General features: G+C 46.0%; 1 protein-coding gene across 1 annotated transcript in view; it reads left to right on the top strand.

The window, feature by feature from the left end:
- Positions 1-27,407, top strand: part of EPG5 (ectopic P-granules autophagy protein 5 homolog) — a 109,838-nt gene that overhangs the window by 3,739 nt on the left and 78,692 nt on the right. The window contains exons 2-10 of the mRNA XM_008064987.1: positions 10,244-11,185; positions 12,408-12,651; positions 13,836-13,972; positions 15,263-15,370; positions 16,651-16,724; positions 18,734-18,839; positions 21,416-21,530; positions 21,920-22,070; positions 23,622-23,777. Coding sequence (XP_008063178.1) covers positions 10,244-11,185; positions 12,408-12,651; positions 13,836-13,972; positions 15,263-15,370; positions 16,651-16,724; positions 18,734-18,839; positions 21,416-21,530; positions 21,920-22,070; positions 23,622-23,777 — 2,033 coding nt within the window. The remainder of the gene's footprint in view (positions 1-10,243; positions 11,186-12,407; positions 12,652-13,835; positions 13,973-15,262; positions 15,371-16,650; positions 16,725-18,733; positions 18,840-21,415; positions 21,531-21,919; positions 22,071-23,621; positions 23,778-27,407) is intronic.

The raw sequence follows: 27,407 nt of genomic DNA, 5'->3' as shown, positions 1-27,407 counted from the left end.
AAAAAAAAAAAAAAAAAAAAAGTGTTTCCTTCTTTGAGTATCATTCTCTGCCAAAAATGCCCCCAGTGGAGGCCCATGACTCCATCAACAGCAGTAGATTCTTAGATGTGGACTTACTCTGCAGAAGTAGTGTGTTTTATGGTGTATTTTGACAGTGAATGTTACATTCTGAATGCCAAGAACACATGAATAGTGAGAGCATCTGGTAATTGCTAAGGATAGACAGACAGATGTGTGTCCCTGAAGGCTGATGACAGGAAAGACCTTGAAATCCCCAGACTCTCCTGCTCCTTGGCCTTGGCGAGGTCTTTCTACCTCCAGGCGCCCCCCCCCCCGGAGTGTTTATGGGAGTGAAGCTGGGGGTCCTGGTAGTATTATTTAGGGAGCTCTCATTGGTCACCTCATCTGCCCCAGAGACTGTTCGAGGCACTTGGGTTGTAAGAGAGGAAAAATCCAGAACCTAGCCTTCATGGAACTTACATTCTAGAGGGAGGAGACAGACAACCCATACAAAATAAAATATGTCAAAGGTGATACTTGCTGTGGAAAAAGAAAAAGAACAGGACGAGGTGTTGGGGAGTATTGGTGAGGGCTGGTCCTTACCAGAGGTGACATTTAGGGCAAGACAGGAAAGGCTGAGGGAGTTTGCTCTGTGGGAATGGTAGAGGGGTGCAGAGGCCTCAGGCAGGGGCCTACCAGGCCTGCCCTAGGAGTTAGGTGAAGCTAGGGTGGAGGGAGGGAGGGCAGCAGGGGGTGAAGTTGGAGGGTAGTGGCTCAGCATGCCTGGTGGGCCCTGGCCATTCCTCACTCCATCACGGTGCTGGCTTTGTTGAGAATGGACTGAGAGGGACCAGGGTGGAAGCAGAGACCAGCTGAGACTGGTGCAGTCATCCGGGCTAGAGGTGCTGGTAGCAAAGGTGGTGAGATGTGTTTGAGGCTGAGAATCGAGGGGCCGTGTGTGGCTGGGGTTGGGGGAGTCATTCCAGGAAGGGTAGAGCAGGCTTTGGAGGAATCAGTGTTCAGTGCTGGACCCAACATTGAAATGATGTTAGATTTGCGAATGGAGATGGGTAGAGCAGAAGGGTTCGAAGCCAGAGAGAAAGCTGGGGGAATCGTAGGCGCGTGCACAGTAAATGGTGCTTAAAGCCAGACAAAGAATCAGATCTTGGTGGGAGTGAGTGTCCCAGGGTGAAAAGGTGACAAGAGGTGAGCCCAGGGGCACTCCAGTTCTAAGAAGTTGGGGACAAGACTTAAACCAGCAAAGGTGTGTAGGAGTGACTGGGCAGCGGGTTGCTCCAGTGTCCACTACTGAGAGTGGCTGGGAGGGAGGAGGCAAGCCCAAGCGTACAGGAGGCAGCTGACACGCGTGTGGTTAATGGAAGTGACAACCAGGGAGGAGGAGCTGGATCATAACTAAGGCATGTCCCCACGTCCCCAGAACTTTCTCTGGGGGAGCATTCTTATCTGCCCCACGAGAGCTGATAGAACCGCCCCGAGCCTTTGATCGGCCCTTGTCCTGTGTGTCTCCTCCTTTTTTATCTTTTTTGTGCCAACGCTTTTCCATCTATGGTGCTCAGTGCTGGAGATAGAGACATGAATAATAAGCAGACTCTGCCTTTAAAGTAACCTGGGGATAAGTATTCTGTGAAACAGGCAAAACAGACCCACCATCACTCGTGAATAAGTATCTCCTCATTATTTTTACTGAAGGAAAGGACTTGTCATTTTGCTTAATATAGTTCATGGAGAGAGAACTTCAAGTGACAAATAGAAACGTCCCATTTATTCTCCAAAACATAACCCCTCCTTTTTGATTATTATTATTTATTTTTTATTTATTCATATATTTTTAAATTTATTTATTTATTTTTGAGTTGGAGTCTCACTCTGTCGCCCAGACTGGAGTGTAGTGGCTGCGCAGCCTTGACCTGCTGGGCTCCAGCGATCCTTCCATCTCAGCCTTGCAAGTAGCCGGAATTACGGGCATGCGCTACCACGCCCGGCTGCTTTTTTTTGTTTATTGTAGAGATGAGGTCTCACTTCCCAGGCGGGTCTCGAACCCGCGGGCTCAGGCAATCCACTCACCTCAGCCTCCCAAAGGCGCGGGATTACAGGCAGAGCCACCGAGCCCGGCTCATTTTTATTTTTTTTTTAAGTTGGAGTCTCACTCTGTCGCCCAGACTGGAATGCAGTGGCCGCTCCTGGCCACCGCAGCCTCGACCTGCTGGAATCCGGCGATCCTTCCGCCACAGCCTTCCAAGTAGCTGGAATTACAGGCATGCACTACCACACCCGGCTGATTTTTTGATTTATTGTAGAGATGAGGTCTCACTGCCCAGGCAGGTCTCGAAATTATTTATTTTTTAATTGACAAAAATTAATTAAAGGAGAGAAGGAAGGGGTAAAAGAAAGGACAACATTAAGATCAACTCAGGGTTTTGGCAAATACAATTGGATGGATGAAGAGCATAAGGTGATTCACTGAGATGAGAATACTTTCAGAAGTCAAGAGATCAATTTTGATTAGGTTAAAGTTGAGGTAACAGGCATCCAAGAAAAGCAATCACATTGACAGATGGATAAGATGACCATGTAATTTATCATCCCAACAGAAAGTGAACAGGAGAACTAATAAAATTTTGTGTATTTTTTGAAAGATTGATATTTTTGAAACAAAATTGGTTTTGTTACATGGGTGAACTTACAAAATAATTATTTTCAAAATCTATTTTTAAAATTAAAATATTCTAAAGAATAAAATTAATATGCATTCACATACATTAAGGCAAAAATGTTTAAAAACATTTATATTCTTAAAATGAAAGTAGTTACTTTTGGCCATGCATTTACATGCTTTAATCAGTTTTTTACCTACACCTGTATCTAATACTGTATCCTTGAGTATTTTGTTAAGAATTATTTTTCTACTATGGTCTTATTATTTTTAGTTTTTGATGACATTGCGTCTAATCTTAGAATTTATTTTATGGTTAATAAGTTTGAAACTTTTGATACATTCAATTAATTCTACTTTGTGGACCATACTATTCTTAAATCTTTTTCCCCTTTATTGTTTAAAAAAAAGTAGGTATGAGTACACACACACACACACACACACACACACACACACACAGAAATGTACAACCTGGAAACGAAATGCCTAGCATTCCATCCCCTGGAGATCACTGTTGGGAATAGCCCTACGTGTTCTTCTTTGGGCTTTTCCCATACATCCACACTCTAGGGCATACTTACTGTCATGTGAAATTAAGTGTGTTTTCTGTGTTTATCATCAAATCTTCCATTTCTATATAACTTATTGATTATTTTTTCTCCTGCCGAATAATTTAACAGTTGGTTCTTCACATGTATGTGACATAGGTGGAGATAAAACAATAAAGATTCTTTTTAATCTGCCTAGCTATTGTTAGTTGTAATAAATATCTTTTGCATGGTGGTGTGAGTCTGTAGTCCCAGCTACTTGGGAGGCTGAGGCAGGAAGATTGCTTGACCTCAGGAGATTGAGACTGCAGTGTACTATGATTGTCCCTGTGAGTAGCCCCTGCACTTCAGCCTGGCAACATAAAAAGACCCTATCCCTAATTTTTTTTTTTTTTGATTTGGAGTCTCACTCTATCACCCAGGCTAGAGTGTAGTGGCATGCTCATGGTCTCCATAGCCTCAATTGGCTGGGCTTAGGTGATCCTTCCGCCTCAATCTTCCAAGTAGCTGAAACTACAGGTGTGCGCCACCATGCTCGGCTAATTTTTTGATTTATTGTAGAGATGAGGTCTTACCAAGTTGCCCAGGCTGGTCTTGAACCCCTGAGTTCAGGCAGTTCTCTTGCCTCTGCCTCCCAAAGTGCTGAGATTATAGGCGCGAGCCACTGTGCCCAGCCTCTATCCCTAATTTTTAAAAAAGATTTTCTTTTACTTAAAATTATATAAGCTGGGCAGCCACCTTGGGTCCCCTCCCACTGTTGGAGCTTTTCTGCCCTCTCAGTAAATCCTGCTTTCTAAAAAAAAAAAAAAAGTCATGTAAGCTAATTTTTGCACAAGTGACTTGATACACAGGGAATTAGTAAGCATCAAGTTGTTTGAATTGTTTGAATTTTATTTTATGATCTATAGTGATTATTGTATATACAATATGTCTTTCTCCTGGATCCTTACCTCTTTTCAGCTAAAGTAGGCAGGGTAATTGGAAGCTGGATTTATTTTTTATTTTAAATGAAATGGAATTTTTCATATTAAGTATAAGAATAGATTCAAACTTGAGCATGAATGCTCACTTTCTTCTGAATTCACTGGCTTTTCTCTCTACTTTCTGAGAGGCATATAAAAATAAACTTCTGAGGTCTGGCATGGTGGGTCACACCTGTATTCCCAGCACTTTGGGAGGTTGAGATACAAGGATTGCTTGAACCCAGGATTTCAAGACCAGCCTAGGCAATATAGACCAAAAAAAAAAAAAAAAAAAAAAAAAGTTAGCTAGGCATGGTGGTGCACATCTGTTAGTCCCAGCTTCTCAGGAGGCTAAGGCAGAAGAATCAATGAGCTCAGGAATATGATGCTGCAGTGAGCTGTGATTGTGCCACTGCACTTCAGCCTGGGTGACAGAGCAAGACTCCTAACTCAAAAAACAAACAAACAAACAAACTTCTGAGTGTACCGGAGCACGTGGTAAATACAGTGAGTCCCTTACATAAGATCCTTCACGTTTTGAACTTTAATGATGCACATCTGCTTTCTTCTATGTATTATTTTTCTTCACCAGTTGTCAGTATAGTCTGTTAAATACTTATAGTACTATATAACTGATTGTGTTAGTTGGGTACCTAGGCTAACTTGTTGGGGTTACAACAAATTGGACTTACAAACGCACTCTCAGAACAGAACTCATTCATATTTGGGGATTTCCTGTATAAATATTTAAAAATTCTCTAATTTCATCTTAGACTTCCAGTATCTAGGACAGAGCTCAGCACGTAGTTGTTACTCAAAGGTCATTGCTGTTATCTCAAGAAACATTTATTGAACACAGTATTGAAAATCAGGCAGATCAGACTCAAAGAGGCATAAGATACAGTCCCTGCTCTCAGTGTACTGTGGTCTACTTGAGAAACAGAACAGAAGGATACATAACAGCATGACCAGTGCCCCGTGACAAGTACCTGGTGCTGGAGCTCATAGGAAAGCCTGTGCAGAAAGGCTTGTATTTGGTCAGGATCATAACTGGGTTATCAAAGGCACTGAATGTCAGAGTTAAAAGTCAGGCTCTTAATTGGGTACGGTGACTCATGCCTGTAATCCTAGCACTTTGGGAGGCAGAGTCCTGAGGATTGCCTGAGCCCATGGGTTTGAGACCAGCCTGGGTAACATGGCGAGACCTTGTCTCTACATTAAACCAAAATAATTAGATGGGCATGGTGGTGCATGCTTGTAGTTCCAGCTACTTGGAAGACTGAAGCAGAAGGATCATCTGAGCCCAGCAGGTTGAGGCAGTGATGGTCGTGATTGTGCCACTGCATTTCCTGCCTGGGCCACAGAGTGAGACTCCAACTCAAAAAAGAGTCAGTCTTTCCTTGAGTGTAGTGCTGAGGCTTCTTTTGGTGTTCACAGCTGTGTTTTAGGGATACCACTCTTCCAGTGGTGTGTGGTTGAATTGGTGGTAGAGCAGGGACTGAGGCCTTTCAGGACCTGGTCCCTGTTCTGTACTTTGTGGAAGTGACAGGAACCACAGGGAGCCCTCGCCGCTGCTCTGAGGCCACGGTGTGTGGGGTCCTCTGCATGCATCCCTCCTATCCCAGGATCTGGGTGGGGGGCATGCAGGGCCAGGCCTGTTCTCCTTTCCCACCTGCCTTCTTTGTGTGGGGCAGCTGCGGGCTAGTCACCTCACTGGATCTAACCCTCACAAAGCTGGGTGGAGAGCTTTCTTTGGTTTTACTTTTGAAACCCCAAGAGGTGAGTCCACTCATGGAGAAAGAGCCCCTGCACAGGCTCTGTGCTCTTTTAGGAGGGGGAGGAAGATGAAGGAGGAAAATCTGAACTGTTGATCTGCCCTTTGGAGCTGATCTGTGATCACGATTTTGATGATCCCTGGGAAGCTGGATCTGCAGGGTTGGGGGTAATAGCTGGTGGAGGGAAGAACTTGAGGTGGCATGGGCAGTCCTAGGATGGGGAAAGGAGACAGTGAGGTGGCCGGGTGAGGTGGGGGCAGGCATGGACTGGTGTGGCCTGGGGGGAAGTGTTGTTGCTGACCACGTGGGATCACATGGCCCATACTGTGACTGCTCCCTGTTCCCTCCCCCTCTAGCTTTTAACATCCAGATTCGTCACAGTTTAAGAGAGAAACGGGGCTCCCTGTTTTCTGCACTCCTCTGTCTACTTCCTTTCATTCATTTCTCAGCTCAGTGACTTCTTTCACTCTGTTTTTAGCAGCATTATTGAGATGTAATTCACATACAAGACAGTTGGCCTGGTGAAAGCACATAATCTGGTGGTTTGTAGTATGATCACTGTTGCACAACCATCCCAGTCTGCCCTCCACAGTGCCATTCGTGTGACATCCATTTCTGCCAGCACTGTAAGATTCTAGCCTCTCTATCCTTGCATCACTTGATATTATTTGACTCTTCAAGCCATCATCCTGGTGAATGCCACACAGTATCTCGTTGTAGATGTGGTTTGCATTTCTATAATGGCTAATGACGTTGAGCATTTTTCATGTGCCATTTATTTATCTTCTTTGGAGAAATTTCCGTTCGGATCCTTTGCCTGTTTTAAAATTGGGTTGTATGCCTTTTTATTATTGACTAAAAGAGTTGTTTGTTTGTTTTAGATAGGAGCTCCTTACGCGTATTTGGCTTGCAAATATTTGCTTCCGTTCTGCGATCTTTTTACTTTCTTGATGGCTTTACTTGTAGCACAAAAGTCTTTAATTTTGAAGTCCAATAGATTTGTGTTTCCTTTTGTTGCTTGTGCTTTGGCATTATATCTAAGACAACTTTGTCTAAACCGCTGCCACAAAGATGTTCTCCTCTGTTTTCTTCTAACAGAAAGTTTTAGCTCTCATGTTAGGTCTGTGAATCTGAGTTAAATTTTTTTTGTGCTATAAGGTAGGATCCAGTTTTGTTCTTTTTCATGAGAATGTCCAGTTGTCCTGGCACCATTTGTTGAAACTTCCCCATTGAACTGTCTTGGTACTTCTGTCACATCACTTGATCGTATGTGTAAGGTTTTATCTATGGCTTCTCAATTGTGTTCCACTGATCTTTCTGTCCATATTCCAGCTCCACACTGTCCTTAATACAATAGCTGCATAGTAGGTTTTGAAATGGCAAAGTGTGAGTTTTCCAACTTTGTTCTTTTCAAGACTTTTTTTTGTCTGTGGAGGCGTTCCTTGCATTTCTATATGAATTTATGGATCAGTTTGTCAGTTTCTGCAAAAAATGGCAGCTGGGTTTTGCAGGGGTTGTGTGGAGTGTGTACGTCCATGTGATAGGCATTGCCATCTTAGCAGTGTTGTAGAAGACATGGCTGTCTTTCTGTGTATGCTGTCCTCTTTAATTTCAGTATTGTTTTGTAATTTGTAGAGTACAAGTTTTATGCTTTTGCTCAGTTTATTCTCAACTACTTTGTTTTTGTGTGTGTGTGTTTTTGTTGTCATGCTGGACTCCCAAAGACCTCAAAAGGGAAGCCTCTGTGTCCAAGAAGACAAAGAAATGGCCTGGGGACAGCAGATGAGATGAGTGCTTATTTCAGGAACTTATAGGGAAGGTGTCCAGGAGCGGTCAGCTGCACGGGAAAAACCTCTCCTGACTGTAAAGGGCTTCAGGTTATATAGCATTTATATAGGGTGAAGTACAGAGTTAAGGGTAAAGCGGGCAGGGTTTCTAGTGTACAGGCGTGGTGTGAGAAGGTGTTTACACACACATCGCAGGTATACAAAATGACTGTGAATTCTCTCTAGGGTGAGATTTTTAGTATGATGGTGAACTAAAGGTGAACTAAAGGGAACCAGGGGTCATGGGCATTGATCCAGGTGGCTGATCTGATCTGAACCAGCCCGAGGGTGGGGACTGCCTCAAGGAAAGTGAGACTATTCACTGTGCACTGCTGCAGGGTGTGGTCAGCAGGTGGGAGGACACTTAGCCCACTGCCTCAGCATGACCTGCACGGCCAGGCCAGAGCCTGAGTTGAACGGGTCATCCTGTGTTGACCACCCCAGTACCCCTCCCCAGACTCCAGCCCCCTGCTTGAAGCCACGTCCAGGGTGTGCTCATGTTGCAACTGTGTGTCGTCCTCCAATACAATTTTTTTTTTTTTTGAGTTGGAGTCTCATTCTGTCGCCCAGACTGGAGTGCAGTGGCACGCTCCTGGCCACCGCAGCTTCGACCTGCTGGGCCCCGGTGATCCTTCTGTCTCAGCCTTCCAAGTAGCTGGAACTACAGGTACATGCTACCATGCCCAGCTAGTTTTTTTTTTTTTGTAGAGATGAGGTCTCACCAAGTTGCCCAGGCGGGTCTTGAACCCGCGGACTCAGGCAATCCACTCACCTCAGCCTCCCCAATCACGGAATTACAGGCTAAGCCACCGAGCCGGGCTTATAGTACAATTTTAAAGTCGAGGACTGCACCAGTTTTTCCACACGTCCCTTTTCTAATCCAGAATCCCATAGTGCATTGTCATGTCTCTGTAGTTTCTTCCTGTCTCTTCCAGTTTCTTTTCTTTCATGAGCATAACACTTCAGTTATTTATTTATTTATTTCTGAGTCAGAGACTCACTCTGTTGCCACCATAGCCTTGACCTGCTGGGCTCAGGTGAACCTTCCGCCTTAGCCTTCCAAGTAGCTGGAACTACAGGCATGCCCCACCATGCTCAGCTAACTTTTTATGATTTATCGTAGAGACGAAGTCTCACTAAGTTGCCCAGGCTGGTATCGAACCTCTGGGCTCAGGCACTCCTCTGACCTCTGCCTCCCAAAGTGCTGGGATTACAGGCATGAGCCACCATGCCCAGCATACTTCAATTATTTTATATGCTGTCCCTTACTTGAGGGTTTTATCTGGTATTTTCTCATGATTAGATTGAGGTTGTGTATTACTGGGGATACCACTGAGGTGATGGGACTTCTCAGAGTATCCTGTTGGGGATATCTGATGTCAATATTTATTACCGGGGATGTCACGTTGATCTGGCTAAGGTTTGTCTGCCAGGATTATCCAGTGAAACTAAACTGTTTTCCTGTTTGTAATTACTCTTTGGGAGGAATGCCTTGAGACTATGCAGACATTCTGTTTCTGTTACACGCTGACTCTGGCACCCACGGGTGGATCTTGCCGTGGCAGTTACCATGGTATTCTAGTGACACTTCTCTGTTTTTCTGCATTTATTAATTGGAACTCTTCTGTATGGAAGAGTTGTCGCTTCTCACTTATTTTAATTTTTTTTTTCTTTTTTTGAGTTGGAGTCTCACTCTGTCGCCCAGACCTGGAGTGCAGTGGTTGCTCCTGGCCACCGCAGCCTTGACCTGCTGGGCTCCAGCGATCCTTCTGCCTCAGCCTTCCGAGTAGCTGGAATTACAGGCATGTGCTACCATGCCCAGCTGATTTTTTGATTTATTGTAGAGATAAGGTCTCGCCAAGTTGCCCAGGCAAGTCTTGAACCCACGGGCTCAGGCAATCCACTCACCTCAGCCTCCCAAAGTGTGGGATTACAGGCTGAGCCACTGAGCCCGGCTTCACTCATTTTATTTACTTATTTATTTAGGTAATTCTGTCAGTCGATCTTGTGGCTACTTGTATTCTGTGAGTTGTCTTCCAGTACTAAGGTGATTGGTTTTGTGCTCACATCATTCCCACCTCTTCTGCCTGGGTTTTGAGTGACTGTCAAGATAAAGACTCACCTCCTGTGGCCTGAAATACTCGGAGTGTGTTTTGTTTCACTTACTCTCTGACAGAAGGGTGAACAAGCTAATTAACTTTACTCTTTTATTTTTAAAATCAGAATTTGCTGCTCATTGTGATGTATTTTTCTGTTAGGATCAGCCTAGTGAATTTCCAAACTTAACACACTCAAAATTGGATAATATGAAATAGGAAACACACTCCTTATAAAGTGACTTTAGGTTTTATTCACTAAATGATACAGTTTAGATTTTTATATACAATTTAAAAATTCCTCTTGCTGAAAACATCAATTGTTGTTATAAGCTATTTCACATTGCAAATCCTGTTTTTAGGAAAAGAAGAAATCTGAAACCCTTCAGAGGGAAGACTCCGATGAAGTCTCCCTTCCGAAAACCTCCAGAGAGCAAGAAATCCCTTCTCCAGCCCGAAAGCTCAGAGAAGACTATTCAAAGGTGTCAGCTGGCTCCCTGCCCCAGGGTGATGCCGGTGGACAGAATGAAAGTGAAATGTTCAATGTCCCACTCACCTCCTTAACGCTGAGCAACGAGGAGTCCCTGGCACACACTGCTGATCCTCTGGAGGAAGCAGGGGTGATTGGAGCCTGCGTGGGGGCCAGTGCAGTCAACCCAAAAGCTGACCCTGGAGATGATGTAGGGACTATGGTGGAGACCTCCGAGAAGTGTACTGAGGTAGAAGAAGACATGTTGGTACAGTGTGGACTTCCCGAAAGTGCACTTCACACTAATGTTTCTTGTGCTCAGCAGGAAATGGTAAATTTACAGGTCAGAGAAACTCAGAATAGCAGAGAAGACAAACAGGCCGTGGGCTGCATTTCAGAGGTACTGCAGAGTGCTGGCATGCAGAACTCTGGTGAAGCCACACCTGTGTCCCAGCCACCCAGAGTGAAGAAGCTGTATCCACCACTGCCAGCTGAGGTGGCCGGAGCAGTGCCAGTGGTGGTGGCTGGGAAGCCCTGGCTCCGGAGGGGGCTCTACCCAGAGCTCCCCTTGCAGCCGGAGCTGGTACCGTTCACCAAAGAACAGCTGAGAATCCTGGAGCCTGGCTCTTGGCTAGAAAACGTTGAGTCGTATCTGGAGGAGTTTGACAGCATGGCTCATCAGGACCGGCACGAGTTCTACGAGCTGCTTTTGAACTACTCACGCTGTAGGAAGCAGCTGCTCCTGGCAGAAGCGGAGCTGCTCACACTGGCATCTGACTGCCAGAATGCCAAAAGCCGGCTGTGGCAGTTCAAGGAGGAACAAATGTCTGTGCAGGTATCTTGATAGGGAGCCTGGGGATGTGTGGGAGGACTGCTATCCCTGCGATACCACCTGAGGCTGGCGCCTACTTCTCACCCCATGTTGGCCCTGGCTTACCTAGACCAGTGCAGTACAGGACTCAGTGCCAGGTGTGTCACAGAAGCATGCAGGGGACTGAGGGGGATGGGGGTCACCGACCAGCTCGTGCCTGGCCTGGAACCAACAGCTGCTCTTGCTTACTAGCTGATGTTGCCATGAAGTTGTGTTGGGGGCTACATCTTAGGATTTTTCAATAAAAACTAGAAATCTGGATTTTCAGGTGAGGGATTCTAATTTGTAGATGTGGGCACGTAATCTTATACACAACACACACACACACACACACACACACACACACACACACACACACACACACACACAGTTTAAGCCAAGCAGATCATGTCCGCAGGACACATTCATTCCATGGGCCATTAGTTTGTGACCTTGAGTGTAACACCACCAGCATCCAATAGTTAGTGGATGTCAAGGCTGAGAGGTAAGGAAACACGGAAGGCCATTCACTGTGACCCTGTGGGGGCCAAAGTGACCATACGAGAGCCATTTCATGGTATCTTAGGGGGGTGCCAAGGAAGAGAAGGCCACTCTTGACAGGTCTAGCAGTGAGGGGAAGCCGGAGGAGGTGTTGGGGAGACATGTGTGCTTCCCCATCCCTTGCTTTGTCAGGGGCCCTGTGTATCTCAGATAGGAAGGAATGTGTGGAGAGGGAAACATTTGGAAGCACTGGGTTGGAGAGGACAAAACCAGGAACACAGCTGGAGGAGTTAGTCTCAGAAAGGAGAGGGGTTTCTTTCTTTTGAACAGAATCACAAGGAATAGCAAGAGGAGGTCCAGAAATGTCTTGAGGTCCTTTGGAGTTGAGGGGATGTCTATCCCACTGGCCCCAGTTAATGCAGTGGAAGGTAGGTTTATCAGGCCTAGAGACTTTGGGATAAATTCTCTGATTCTCTTACACATGTCACCACTGACTAGTTCTCAGAGTTACTCTTCCCTTGTGATGTGTTTGTCATTGGCATTACACGCCTTTGACTGAGCATTTATTTGCCGGTGATAATTTTCTATTCAGTAGCATTGCCCCCTTGCCATGACTGTAAGCTCTTCCAGGATGGAAGCCTCCAGCTCTTACACTTCTGACCAATTGCTTTCGACTGCTTTGTGTTTTGCCCTCTTGTCATGGTAGGGAATCTGTGCAGATCAAGTGAAAGTTTCTGGCTATCATCGCTACCAGAGAGTAGAGATGAGCGAGAGCGCCCTGGGGGAACTGAGGAAGCTGTTTGATGCCAAGTCCGAGCATCTGCACCAGACGCTGGCCCTTCACTCTTACACCTCCGTGCTGTCTAGGCTGCAAGTGGAGTCATACATCTACGCGTTGCTCAGTAGCTCGGCCGTCTTGAGGTCATTGACGATCCATCAGCAGGGCCAAGGTGTGTGAGTACTGGGGAGCTCACTCGTCTCACACGCTGGAGTCAGAGGACTGAGGACTACAGTCAGATTGAACTGATGGACTAGCCAGTCTTACAAGGAACCTTTTGCACATGTGGTCTTGCCCTGCCTCACAGCATTGGCTAGAGGCCTGTCCCCTACTCCCCACGTGTGTTTGGGATCAGTGCCAGGTCTCCTTTCCCCACAGCTTTCCCTACAAGTTGTCTGTGCTTCTTTAGGGTGCCAGACGCTCGCTATCCATCGGTGCTTTCCCTTGCTGTCCTTGTTTATCTGCCTGCCACAAGTCGAGTCCAAGTATAGTTTTTGATTATAAAACTAGTAATCAGATTATTTTTTCATTCTCTGTCCCATGTATAATAGTTTCTTTTTGCTTGTCTAGTTTGTTGGGCTGTTAGTTAAATTTTCCCACAGAGAATCTATAATGTTCTGAATTTTTCTTCCTGTTTTGGGTTTTGAGAAATGAGCCCTTACTACATGATATACTAAGTATTAAATATGCTAATTGAATTATGCAATTTGTATTTCTGGGAGAGATGTTAGGATCCTTTAAAAGTTCTCTCTCCCTTCCCACTTTGTTTTCTTAACTAATCAAAGGTCTGGGAGTAGACCACAGATCTGCTGACTTCAGATTTTAAAAAAAGATGATTTTCTCCTTTTTAAAAATTATTTCAAAGTTGAATGCTTTTTTGGTTTGTTTAGTAGAAACTCAGATGTTTTTATGTGATCTTTCTGTTTGTAGTTTTCTCTGAGCTAAATATTTTATTTTATTTTATTTTTTTGAGTCGGAGTCTCACTTTGTCACCCAGGCTGGAGTGCAGTGGCATGCTCATAGCTACTGCAGCATCGACCTGCTGGGCTCAGGTGATCCTTCCGCCTCAGCCTTCCAAGTAACTGGAACCCAGGTGCATGCCACCACATCTGGCTAATTTATTTATTGTAGAGACAGGGTCTCGCTGTGCTACCCAGGGTGGTCTTGAATCTGTGGTCTCAGGAAATCCTCTCTCCTCCACCTCCCAAAGTGCTGGAATTACAGGCATGAGCCACCATACCCAGCTTGAACTAAATATTTTAAAGGATTTTTTGACTTGTTTAAGTAAGGACACTAAACATTCTTCCAAAAACACCATTTATGAGCGACTCATTCACTCTTCTCCTTAATTTGTAGCTTTTAAAGCAACAGACAGCATTCCTTCCGATCTGTGTCAACTAAAGGAATGCATTAGTGTACTCTTCATGTTCACCAGGAGAGTCAATGAAGACACGCAGTTCCATGATGATGTTCTTCTCTGGCTGCAGAAACTGGTAGGGAACTGCAAAGGGCAGTAGTCTTTCTTTTATTTCTCTAATGATTTAAGAGTTATCTCTAATTTTCTCTTTTTTTTCTTCAACAGCTTCTTCGGCTAACTCATTTAATGAGTTAATTTATGGCTTTTCTTTGGTCTTGTTACGTTATAATAAGTTAGTGATATTGAGCACAAAGTATTTTTCTCTCTAATAAACATTATGTTTAGTGAGCTCTGGCCTTAAATCTAGAAAAAAATGGAAATGTGGAAATATGCCAAGTTGAAGACTAGATGTGTGCTCAGAATTCAGGCACAGGCTGAGGACTCTGACTCAAAAGTCTGAACTCTCAAATGCTCTAAAATCCCAAACTTTTATTATTTATTTATTTAAAGATGAGGTTTCACTATATAGCCCTGCCTGGTCTTGAATTCTTGGCCTCAAGCAATCCTCCTGCCTTGGCCTCCCAAAGTGTTGGAATTATAGGCATGAGCCACTGCACCCGGCTCAAAATCCCAAACTTTTGAGCACCAACATGATACCACAAGTCGAAAATTTCACACATTAAGTACTTAACACAAACTTTGTTTTTTGCACCAAATTATTAAAATTACTGTATAGAATAACCCTCAGTCTCTGTGTCTAAGGTATATATGAAACAGATGAATATAGTGTTTAGACTTGGGTCCTATCCCCAAGATATCTCTTTATGTATGTGCAAATATTCCAGAATCTGAAAAAAATCTGAATTACGAAACACTTCTGGTTCCACGCATTTCAAATAAGAGATACTCAACTGGTACCTGATCTAAAAATTTTCCATATCTCATTACTTTTGTCATCTTATGTTTAATGTTACACTTAGTCATACTAAAACTTAGGAAAGATGTTAAGTGTGTTATGGGAGGGGGTATTTGTTATTGGTTATGTATCTTAGTAGGGCTGCCTTGGGTGCTTTGTACTAGAGTTCTTAAATGTGGGGTGATGTCTCAAGCATACTGTTACAACTAAGAATAGATTAAACTACTTATATCTATTCACTTGTGGCCTGGAACTTTAATTATTTGTAGTTTTCCAGAAAAAAATAGATTTGCAGAGAAACTACTTATGATGATATCATAGTACTGATAGATTCAGAGGCCTGTGTTGTGCCTCCCTGGTAGAAACTCAGTCAGGAAGGAGTGTATCTTACATGTGGTTACTCTTCTGGAAGATTGCATGTAGTTAAACATTGGGTAAATTATTTCACGAGACTCCTAGATAAATTATTCTTCTTTAAAGTAGTAAGACCCCATGTCCTTTACTATTCAGGTGGCAGTGCTACAAAGAGTTGGCTGTCCTGGAGATCACCTCTTCCTTCTAAACCACATTCTCCGATGCCCTGCTGGTGTTAGTAAATGGGCCATTCCTTTCATCCAGGTATGATGAATGGTCTCCTAATTATGAGACCTGACGGTCTCCTAATTCTGAGGGGGGCGTTGTAGAGGTTTTATTAGACATTTTTCCTGAAGAAATTGCTAAAAAAAAGAAAAGGCTATTTAAAGAATATTGACATGTAAAATAAAATTCTTAAAATATATCCAGTATCTATATGTAGGAGTTTTTAATGCTGTAATTTGTTGGACTACCCACAGTTGAGGGACTTGTAATTTTATTTTTAAAATTAAAAAAATTTTTTTTTCTTTTGACTCACAGTCTCACTCTGTTGCCCAGGTTGGAGTGCTATGGCACAGTCACAGCTCACCACAGCCTCGACCTCCTGGGCTCAAGCGATGCTTCTGCCTCAGCCTCCCAAGTAGCTGGGGATACAGGCATGTGTCACCACACCTGGCTAATTTTTAGAATTTTCTGTAGAGACAGGGTCTCACTATGTTGTGTAGACTGGTCTCAAACTTCTGGACTCAAGGAGTCCTCCCACCTCGGCCTCCCAAAGTGCTGGGATTACAGGAGTGGGCCACCACACCCTACCATAATTGAGGAACTTATAATAGAATTGCACAAGTCTGGTTGTAGTGTAGCTGGGTAGGTTAGTAGTATTTAATTCTATAAAATTTCTATGCAGGAAGTTTCACCAGAATCTTTTTTCTGTAATACTCAACAAAACTTCCTAAATTAATCCATTTTGTACCACGGTTGGTACAGGTCAAACAGACCACCTCAGCTGGTTCCTTAACCCCAGCAGGGATCTCAGGTATGTGCGATCATCTTCCATGTGTTGGGAGCATGTACATAGTTCTTAGTTTCTCCTCTCTGCTGCTTACCTTTGGGTCACCGTGTTACCCACAGCAGCCCTGAAGTGTTTGCCAAGTCCAATTTCTCCACGTATTTTTTTCTGTAGTATTTCTGGTGGCAAGATGTCTGAATCTGTTTAGGTAGAAGCAGTTCTTGTTTTTGTTTTGTTTCTCCTTGGATGAGAGTAGCAGCAGTGGCCATCATCTGTGTTGCGGCACGTAGTTGGTGTAAGCTGGTGTGCCGCCTCTGCTCCATGTGAGCTGCACTCTGTGTTGAGCGCTGCCACCACTGCAGCCCCCAGGCTGCCAGGTCCTCCGTGTCCTTTGTGCCTCCCTCTGGTGGACTAGGTGCCAATTTCTGAGTTGTTGTCTTAACAGCAACTTCTGTGAGAACACATGTGAACCCAGATGTTGGATACTTGGGTTATTGACATTTTTACAGTGTGCTTTTTCCTCTTCTGATTTCAGATCAAAGTGTTTAATAACCCGTCAGGGGTCTTCCATTTCATGCAGTCCCTTGCCTTGCTGATGTCTCCTGTCAAGTAAGTGTGAAGAGCTGTGTACAGTAGAGGTAGAAGTGCCTCTTCCTCTCAGAGGGTTGTCTTCCTCAACAGCCCAGGTCCAAGGTTGACTGAGGGAGGTGTTGCTGTTCAGAACTTCACATGGCAGTTCCCTTCATGGCTGATATTCCTTATTTCTGATAGACTCTTTAGTTACTTACATATGGACATGCAACCTTTTTGGGACTCTCTGTTATTGGATTTGCCTCTCTTGTCATATACACCATTGTGAATGGTGCCACACAAAAAGAGAATCTTTTCCTTGAAAAAAGAGACTTAGTGCCAGAGGGAAAAAAGTCCAGTCAGAGGTTTAAGCTGGGTGGAGTGGTGCATGCAGTTAAGCTCAGCTACTTGGAGGCTGACATGGGAGGATTGCTTGAGCCCATGAGTTTGAGGCCAGCCTGGGCAACATAACAAGACCTCATCTTTTAAGAAAAGAGATTTAGGTGCTAACTTGTGAAGCTATGATTAATAAATTAAGAGAATAAAGAGTTGGTGAAGTGGCGGAGAGGGTCCCATGGTGGAGGAGCTGGGTGTGAAGATAGATGGGCCTCAGTAGGAGAGGAGGCATAGAGGTGGGAGATTAGTGGGAGCAAAGGCCTCCATCCAGGTGAGGGTAACTGTGCGGAGGACAGGCAGGAGGTGGGCTTAGCTGGAGGGAAGCAGTGTGCAGGAAATGGGTACAAAGATGAATGACTTGGGTGGGGTAAATCATAGAATTCTCTGAGATGACGGGAGAGAAATCTAGATTTGACATTGTCTGGGCTGTGTGGCAATTGAGGGTTTTTGATTGGGGGTAGAAGTTGTATTTAAGGAAGATTAGCTGGGCTGGAGACAGAAGAAGAATTTGCACCTTTGTTGAATTGAATGGTTCTAAGTGTCTGGCTCTCCTGGCCCTGGAACCCACCCCAGCATCAAGAGGGCACATCCTTAACTGGGGAGAAGTCAGGGTCTGTGTACAGGTAACCCTGAATAGTGTGACCACCACTGGCTCTCGGGTCCTGGCAAGCCTGTCTACCTCTAGGCCTGAACTGGGGCCATGGTGGTGGAAGAGATGAAGGGAATCTAAAAGTTACCTTCCCAGGTGAGGATTTAGTGGCTGATGAAGTAAAGACCATGGGAAGGATCGGGGCAGACATAACTTGAGACTGAGTCTGAGTAACTGCCAGGGCGTTGGCCCTAACAGACTGAGAAGATAAAAAGGAGGGCAGCTTAGTAAGGAGGAAAATTTGAGGCCATTGGTGCACACAGGTGGGTACATGCAAGTGACATGTTGCGTGGCCATCTGGAGCTCAGATCTAGAGCTTGCTGGGTTGAAAGGACAGCACTGAACTGCAGAGCTTATGAGTTTCTAGGGTCAGGGCCAAGAGGAAGGAGCAGAGGACTGAGGAGAGGAGCTTTTCTGGATATACCCACTCAGCTCTCCAGCCATCCCCCTGTGAGAGCCTGGTAGGCAGGATTTCCTGGTTCCTCCCCTCACTGCCTGGGTATGGGGGCCACTCCTGGCAGGCAGGACTCCCTGGATCTTCCCCTCACTGCCTAGGCATGGGGGTTACTCCTACACACGGTAGGTTTATGATTTGACTCACTAGCAGTTCTGTGCTTGTGTGTACTGTTTGGCCCTGGACAGGCATCTGCATGATCCTTTTTATTCAATACGCATGCTCCTAAAGGCATCTCCCTGGCATGCTTTGTGGCTGGGTGTGCATGCAGGCCCCGCATGTGTGCTGAGGTCCCACTGGACCAGGAGCTGTGATGGCATCTGCTTTCCTGCACGTGCTTGTCATGACTCAGAGTGATGGTGTTTTCTCCACTGAAGCCAGTGAGGTTTTGGCATCCTTGATTTTTAGCTAGGCCCTACCACTTGTTTACTGATTTAAGGCATTTGGAGGTTGGGTTGACATCTGACTCCTCCCAGGGTTAGTTGGTGGCCTGAATGTACTCCTGTGGGGCTTTCTGTGAACATGTGACCAACTTCCCTTGCTCTGTAGAAACCGAGCCGAGTTCATGTGCCACATGAAACCCAGTGAGCGGAAGTCATCCTCCTCGGGGCCTGGCTCGGGGACCTGGACGCTGGTGGACGAGGGAGGAGAAGAGGTAACTCGTCATATCTGCATTGTTTTGAGTAGTCATTCTGAGGTCTTCTTATATGCCAGGGTATTGTTCTAAGCACTTTGCGCATAGACTCTTATTTGATTCTCCTAGTGGCCCCATGAGGTAAAGACTGTTGTGATTCCCATTTTATGGGGTGGGATGCAGGGGTGAAGTACCTTGTCTCCAGCTACAGGGTTCTTAAGTAGGAGGCCGTAGGGCCTGTGCTTTGAGCCAGGGTGCTGTGCTACCCTTCTCTAGAACATTCTGTGTTCAGCGGGGGGAACTTGGCACCTGGAAATTAGCTGTATCATGTATAGCCTCTGCTTGGAGTTTATTTTATGTAACAAGCTTCTGGGGCCGGAACCTGAGTAATAAGCAGGTGGAGCTTACCAAGGGTCTCCCAGTTCCTAGGAACTTCCTATCCAGAGCTGCTTGTTTGAGAGTAGAAGATAATTTTCTGGTTTTGGTGAGAATTTAAGGATCAAAATCCAGCATCCTGAGACAGACACTTCTTCATTTTTCTTTCTGCTGTATACCTGGCTAGTGTACTTATAAGCAGTTTCCCCTCCAGCTATTTATAGACCTAGTGCTTTTTTCTGGTCCCAATCCTGGCTTGACATTTTTGTCCAGGATGGCTGGTGATGCATTTGTCATAGTCCCTCTCTTTATAAGGGGAAAAAGTGCACGGCAGACTGTTCTCAGGATGACTGTGGCAGCCGTGAGGCCATGTTAGTGTGTCTCCCTGAATGCTTGTTCAGAAGGGGATCCCTTCACAGTCACTGTCCTCTTCCTAGACATTCAGGGGTAGTGGAGGATGGTGTGCACGTGTAACTGTCTCTACTGCAGTAGAGACTGCAGACTACTGGTCATCTGAAAGAGGCTCAGGAATGCTGCAGAGAGATCTTTGCGAGATTGCCATGGAGCCGCAATCTTTTTTCTGGTAGTTTTCCTGTATTTAATTCCAGAGTCAGATGATGGTGCAGGGTCCTGCATTGATGCCTGGCTCCTGGCTAGTGCTCACGAAATGTTGAGTGAATTCAAGAACTTGGAGAATTGATGAGGTCAGGGTGCTGTGGAATCAGAGAAGTCTGTGGGGAGGAAGACTCTCTATACTGTCCTCAGTGGTGTCTCGATACTAACTGTGACGAGGTCACCTGGGCAACATTCAGACCTGGCCCAGGCCCGTACCCAGATGTCAGTTGATCTAGACCTTCCTGATGATTCTGATGTGCAGCCTGCTGGAAGTAGTTTAGAGGCTCTTGTTTATTATCCATTTTAGACACTGAAGAGAGTAAATAGCAAGCTAGGCATGGTGACTCATGCCTGTAATCCCAGCACTTTGGGAGGCGGAGGTGAGGGGATTGCTTGAGCTCAGAGACTTGAGACCAGTCTGGACAACTTGGCGAGACCTCGTCTCTACAATAAATAAAAAAAATTAGCCAGCCATGGTGGCATGCACCTGTGGTTCCAGCTACTTGGAAGACTGTGATGGAAGGATGGCCTGAGCCTAGCAGGTCAAGGCTGTGGTGGCTGTGAGCGTGCCACTGCACTCCAGCCTGGATGACAGAGTGAGACATCGATCCCCCCCCAAAAAAAAGTGGCGTAAGGAAATCATGAAAGACTTGCCTTAGTCTCTTGTTGAAATGGAGCTGATCTATTCTTCAGGTGTCGGGATTATTTTATATCCTTCGCTTTTTAATGTAGCAAATCTTATGACACAGGGCAACTTGGTTTCTTTTCTTTTTTTTTTTTTTAGTTGGAGTCTTACTCTGTCACCCAGGTTGGAGGGCAGTGGCACGCTCCCAGGCACCGCAGCCTCTACCTGCTGGGCTCCTGCAATCCTTCCGCCCTCAGCCTTCCAAGTAGCCAGAACTACAGGCACATGCTATCAGCCTGGCTAATTTTTGATTTATTGTAGAGACGAGGTCTCGCTAAGCTGCCCAGGTGGGTCTTGAACCCACGGGCTCAGGCATTCCTCTCGCCTCAGCCTCCCAAAGTACTGGGATTACAGACTGAGCCACCGAGCCCGTCATGCAACTTGGTTTCTAAGGTGACTTTAGACCTCGGAGATTTCCCTGAGTCTCTGTGTGGCCACTGTTGTTTTTATTGGTATTTCAGCAGCGCTAACTGACAACAGAGCTCCAGTCTTCCATAGCAAATATGTCGCTTCCTGGAAGTCTGTTGAATACTACAGGAGACCTTGATTTTGGCGGAAGAGCATAGCAGTTTAAATAAGTTGGACTCTAGTATGTGGTTCTTTAACTGATTTTGTCAAATCCCAGAGCCCCGTGGTGAGATCCCCTCTAGAGGAAGACTTTTCTCCACTTTCTTTGGGTCGGAAGTTTATTGAAAGCATTTTCAGTCACTGGCCATGACCCAGATACATGTAAAATTGTGCTTTCAGTTTCAAGGGATTTGCTGGCTATTTGTGGAACTGAGCCTATACGTTTCTGTCCTGGAGGAGAAGTCCATGAAGACTCATGAGACTGTCACATGTCTATACCATCGAGACCCGTGACAATCTAGACCAGAGTGTGGGCTGAGCACTCGCCAGCATGATTTTGCTTCTTTTCCCTTAGGATGAAGACCCTGAGACTAGTTGGATTCTCCTCAATGAAGATGACCTGGTCATCCTGTTATCACAGTTTCCGTTTCATGAACTTTTTCAGCATCTGCTTGGGGTCCAGGCACAAGGTAGGCTTGTTTGTTTGGTTGTAATGGGATGTGGTAGGGGTGAGCTCAGCACTGGAGCTCAGTGGCAGGCCTTCGTGTATAGGCCCAACTCAGGCTCTTCTGTGCTGGCTCTTCCACACTTGCTTGCTCTTGCACTTGTCGCTTTCCATTGTATTTGAACTTAAGAAGGCTGTCCAGCTTACACATTGCCCAGCTTAAATAAATTGTTTTTAATTCTGTACTTTGTCTTGTTTCCCATTTCATTTTGGCATAGAAGCAAGGGCAGTTGGATCGTTGATTCCTCTCCAATTGGGCCCTGGCTCCTTGCTAAAAGAATTTGCACACCTGTGTCTTTCAGGATTTTTTTCATAGTAATTAGCATTTTCTCCTTTTATTTGATGAACTTCTAGGTGATTATTTACCTGAAACAACCAGACCTCAAGAGATGATGAAGATTTTTGCCTTTGCCAACTCACTCGTGGAGCTCCTAGCTGTGGGGCTGGAAACCTTCAACAGGGCACGCTACAGGCAGTTCGTGAAGCGTATTGGCTACATGATCAGGTGATGCTGAGCTGCCTGGTGCTATGCTATGACTGTCCCCAGCTCAGACGCAGACACCGCATGACTGGGGCAACGGACATTATAGTGGTGTGCTTCATACTTCAAGTGTTAGTTCTCACAAAGGAAGATTGATTCCCGTCATAACTGAATATTCCCAAGTGACCGCGTTCTCCCACCCCAGATGGCCTCACAGGCCTCCCTGTTGTAATGGCCTCTCCCCCATTCCAGTTGTTCAGGCTGATACCTGCCATATCCCCAGCTGTTTTCTTTCTTCTACGGGTTACATCTAGTCTAACCGCAAATTCTATCAACTCTACCTTTAAAATACCATTTTCCATCAAATCTAAGGTGTGACCAATTCTAAAGATGTATTTTGTGTGCCAGTGAGACAGAAAAATGCTACCAAATTAGGGAATCAGGCCATCATTGTGAACAGACATTCCAGTTGCAGAGATGTTGGTGTGGAAGACGTGCATTCTTGTGGATCAATGAACATGCTCTTTCCAGAACCTAGTCTTTTCCAGAACCCAGTCTCTCCCTGCCATGTCCAGTCAACCACTCCGTTCATTCCTAAGCCTCCTGAATTGCCTCCTTGCTCTGATCCTGCCCTCCCACCATCCCTGCTCCCACCCTGTTCATTCCTGAGCCTCCTGACTTATCTCCCTGCTCTGACGCTGCCAGCCCCCTCCCCACTGCAGAGTGTTCTCACAGCTGCTGGTGTTCCCTGGGAGCCATGAGCCAGTGTTTGCTCTGCTCAGGACCCTGCTGTGGTCCCTGTCACACTCAGTCCTCATGGGGGTCTGTGGGGACCTTCCTGGCCTGGCTTCCTGCCACTTGTCTGATTTTGTCTCTAGCAGTCTGCCCCTCACTCACTCTGCTTGAGTGCCTGGCCTCCGTGCTATACCTTAAATGTACCTGACACCTCTCGCAGCCTTCATGCTGGCAGTTCCCTCCTGCTATACACTCTTCCCATAGGTGTGCTGGTGGGTGCCTCCTTGCCATCTTCCACACTGCATCAGATGTCCCTCTTCAGCAAGGATCCTGCTCTAGCTAGCCTCGTTACCCTGCCCATCCCTCCATCTCCAGACGATCTTTATTTCCCTCTGCTCCCCTGTTTTTCTCAATGTCATGTACAATCCTGTGACAGGATATATATTTTACCTTATTTTGTTTATTGTCTGTTTGCCCTTCACCAAATGTAAGCTCCATGAAAGTGGGTTTTTTAATGTTCTCCATTGTATTACCTTCACTGCAGTACCTATGTTACCTGAAAGATAGTAGGTACTCAGTAAGTATCTGTTGAGGCCTGGCAAAGTGCCTGTAATCCCAGTGCTTTTGGGAGGCTAAGGTGGGAGGATTACTTGAGTCCAGGAGTTTAATACTGCAGTGAGCTATGATCATGACATGGCACTCCAGCATGGGTGACAGAGTGAGACCCTGTCTCTAAAAAAACCAAAAAACCTGCTGTGTAAATGAATGCTTCAGATGTCACTTAAGGGTGCTGCCACTGAGTGAGCTAATGGAAAGTGCTGTGCCGTTTCTCCTGCTCAGGTTGACGCTTGGTTATGTGAGTGATCACTGGGCACAGTACCTGAGCCACAACCAAGGCGCAGAGGCTGCCCTGCTGCCCTACTCTGTGGAGAAGCTGCAGGTTGAATTTGATGAGCTGTTTTTGAGAGCCGTCCTGCACGTGCTGAAGGCCAAGAGGTAGGACACATGGTGTTGCCCACTGGGAGGCTGCTCCCTGATGAGACAGCAAGGTGGGGGAGATGGTCTGCCCAAGTAGCTCTCATCTGTGGCGCCTTGGTGGGTTTCATCTGCCTCTCTTCTAGGGCAAATGCCGGTGCCTTAGTTTCCCATCTGTAGTGCACCTCTGTGCCTGGAGTGACCTCTTTCTTTGTCTCAAAATAACCCAATTCTCATGTGTCAGTTTTTTGCTGTTCCTGAATTGTTGGGGCAGGCTGGAGCAGGGACAGCAAGAATGAACTCAGTCACACACCCTACTGCAGTGCCTGCAGTGGTGGGGCACAGTAGGGTGCACAGATGACTTGCCATCACTGTTCAGATAAAGGTCTGGGAATGTCAGGCACCTTGGTGTCTTCCCTGACTGTGTAAGCACTGTCTTCTGATGGCGCTATCTGTGCCAGCTCCACCCAGAGCCCACCCAGCTCCACCCACAAGCCCACCCAGCTCTACCATGACCCCACCCAGCTCCACCCATGACCACCCCCCTGCCCATAACCCCACCCAGATCTACCCATGACCCCGCCCAGCTCTGGCCATCAACTCCCCCTCTCTCCTTGTTGGCCTACCCCTGAGTTTGTTGTCTTCCCTCCCTTTTGCCATGCGACTCGGCCTTAGTCCCTGATTTCTTGTGTATCTTGTAGAGTTTGAGTGTTGGTCTGCCACTTGCTGTTACCCTGGGCAAGTTACTTAATAGTTATGGTCTCACTTCAATTATAAATGGAGGTAATAATAATGACTGCTTCATCTACCTCACAGGTATGTTATAAGAGTGAGTGTCAGAATACATAAAAATATTTTTCTTTTTTTCTGAGTCAGAGTCTCACTCTGTTGCCCAGGCTGGAGTATAGTGGCACGCTCACGGCCGCTGCAGCCTTGAGCTCCTAGGCTTAGGCGATCCTTCCGCCTCAGCATTCCAAGTAGCTGCAACTACAGGCATGTGCCACCATGCCCAGCTAATTTTTTGATTTACTGTAGAGACGAGGTCTTGCCACATTGCAACTGGTCTTGAACCTGTGGACTCAGGCAATCCTCTCGCCTCTAACCTCCCAGAGTGTTGGGATCACAGGCATAAGCTACTGCGCCCGGCCGGAAATACTTTTCAAACCATAAAGGACTTTTCAAACCATTAAGTGGGGGTTGTTCTTGTGTGGTTTTAGATGGAGAACAGAGTAACTTAGAGACTTTGAGAAGGATCAGGACTTCTGAGTTATGTTAGCTGTTTTTAGGTGTTCAGGTCACAGGTCTGGCAAAAACTCAAGGCACAGGGCTAGCATAAGTAGACTGTGGATGGAGACATTTTGATTACCCTTGATTCACATATACTGTGAGTTGTTCTCATGGATGCACTGAATCCTGCAGAGCCGGGCAGCCGCACCCGAAGCCGGATGCTTCAGCAAAGCTGGGTGTCGCTTGGGAATGTCTTCTGTCCCTGCTCTTGCTTGCTTTGCTGAAGGCAGAGCCTCGTCCTAGCTCCTCACAGCACCTTTACCTGAGTGGTGAGCCCCACCCATAGCTTCGTACATGTGATTCACAAAGGGGATGGTTTACATTGTAAAATGCTGAGAGCTGTTGTTCTTGAGTATAATTTATTTTAGGAAATAAATTATATGAGAATCAGATATTTGACACTCTGATGGAAATTTCTGACAGTGGCTATCCTTTAAACCTAAAACTAAACCAAACCAAAAAGTAGACAACAAAAACATATACAGACTTCTGGCCTGTCTGCCATGGAGGGAATCTTAAAGCCTTACATATTCTGTGTTGTGACATCAGTTAAGGCCTTCAAATTCCTCGTCATTGCTTTGGGGCTATAAAAAAGCGTCAGGTCTCATGGGAGGGTGGTGGCATAATTAACAACATAGAAGCCTGGCCCCTGAACTTACAGAAGTGTCCCACCTTTTGCCTGGGAGTGTAGTTGGCTTTTACAGATCCAGTAAGTGTGGATTTGGGCCACCAGTTGCTTGCCTGGGTTCACAGATGTGGTGTGGGCATACGTTATTCACTTCTTTTTTCTTTGTTTCTTAATAAGCTTGGTTTACTTGTAATTGGTCCATCTGTAGTTGTGCCCCGGATATAACAACAGCTTTGAGGGGCTCCTTGTATTTCTAATTAAGATTTTTAAGAAATCATGATAAAATTAACAGTTTTAATAAGCATCTGTTGAATGCTGATTGTTTTTGAGATCTGTGTTCAGGCTCCAGTTACAAGTGGGCTTCTATAATGATGAACAGGACCCAGCTTCTGCTCACAGATTGCTGGGAGACTGGCATATGTGCTAGCATGTGTATGTGAATTACATTACCTCCAGGAGTTCCTCACCACCCAGGTTAAGAATCACTTGACTCTGAGTCGCCAAGGGTGACTAAAAGGTGCAAATTCTTGGGCCCCATCCATGACTTACACAATCAGGGTCTCCCTAAGGGGGCTAGGGCATCCAGTTTCCCACGGAGTTCCCAGGTGACTTTTCTGCCACTGTGTGTAAGAAACACTGATGGCAGGTGTGACGATGGGAAGTTGGGGTGGATGGAATTCTGTAACAGGAGGAGACCTGAGGAGGCCCCACTTGGAGAGACTTGGGCCCGGAACAGGGTTCTCTCCAGGCTCATGGGAACTCAAGAACATTCTGAATGCAGAGTAGGCTCTGGGTGGGGATATGGGCCTACGCTGGTCATGGATGCCTCTGAATGTGCCCAAGGAGTTTGAACTGTACTCGGTGATCAGTGAGGAGTCACTGGGTGGGTTTTGGTTCTCCTCCCACCCACTGCACACATGTCTGTGTGCACATGTGTGCCTGTACATGGACTCAGATGCACACATCTGCCACTAGCACCTTCTAGATTTCTTTTTCTTTCTTTCTTTTTTTTTTAAACTTGGAGTCTCACTCTTTGGCCCAGACTGGAGTGTAATGGCACACTCACACCCACTACAGCCTCTACCTGCTGGGCTCAGGTGATCTTTGCCTCAGCCTCCTGAGTAGCTGGGACTACAGGCATGTGCCACCACGCCCAGCTAATTTTTTGATTTATTATAGAGACGAAGTCTCACTGAGTTGCCCAGGCTGGTCTCAAACCCCTGGGCTCAGGCAGTCCTCTTGCCTCTGCCTCCCAAAGTGCTGGGATTACAGGTGTGAGCCACCATGCCTGGCTGATTTCTTTTTCTTAGAGATGGGGTCTCATTCTGTTGCCCAGGCTGTAGTGCAGTGGTGTGCTCTTAGCTCACTGCATCCCCTAGACTCAAGTGGTCCTCCCACCTAGCTGGGACCACAGGTGTATACCACCACCCCTGGCTAGTTTTCTTTCTTTTTTTTCTTGTGGAGACAGGGTGTCACTGTGTTCCCCAAGTTAGTCTTGAACTCCTGGTCTTTATCAGTCCACCCGCCTCAGCCTCCCAAAGTGTTGGGATTACAGGCATGAGCCACTGTACCTGATCTCCACACCACTCTGTGCCTTAGTGGCTTCATGTGTGACTTGGGGATAATATAAATACTTGTTGCCTGGGTTTTGGTGAGGATGGACTGAGTTGACATTGTACATGCATGTATACACTCACATGTACACGTACACATATATACACATGTGCATGCATGTG

This window comes from Carlito syrichta, unplaced genomic scaffold, assembly GCF_000164805.1.
Source record: "Carlito syrichta isolate Samal-C Ts95f unplaced genomic scaffold, Tarsius_syrichta-2.0.1 Scaffold308121, whole genome shotgun sequence".
NCBI lineage: Eukaryota > Metazoa > Chordata > Mammalia > Primates > Tarsiidae > Carlito > Carlito syrichta.
Note: the sequence above shows the minus strand (reverse complement) of the source record. Positions and strands in the feature narration are given on the sequence as shown.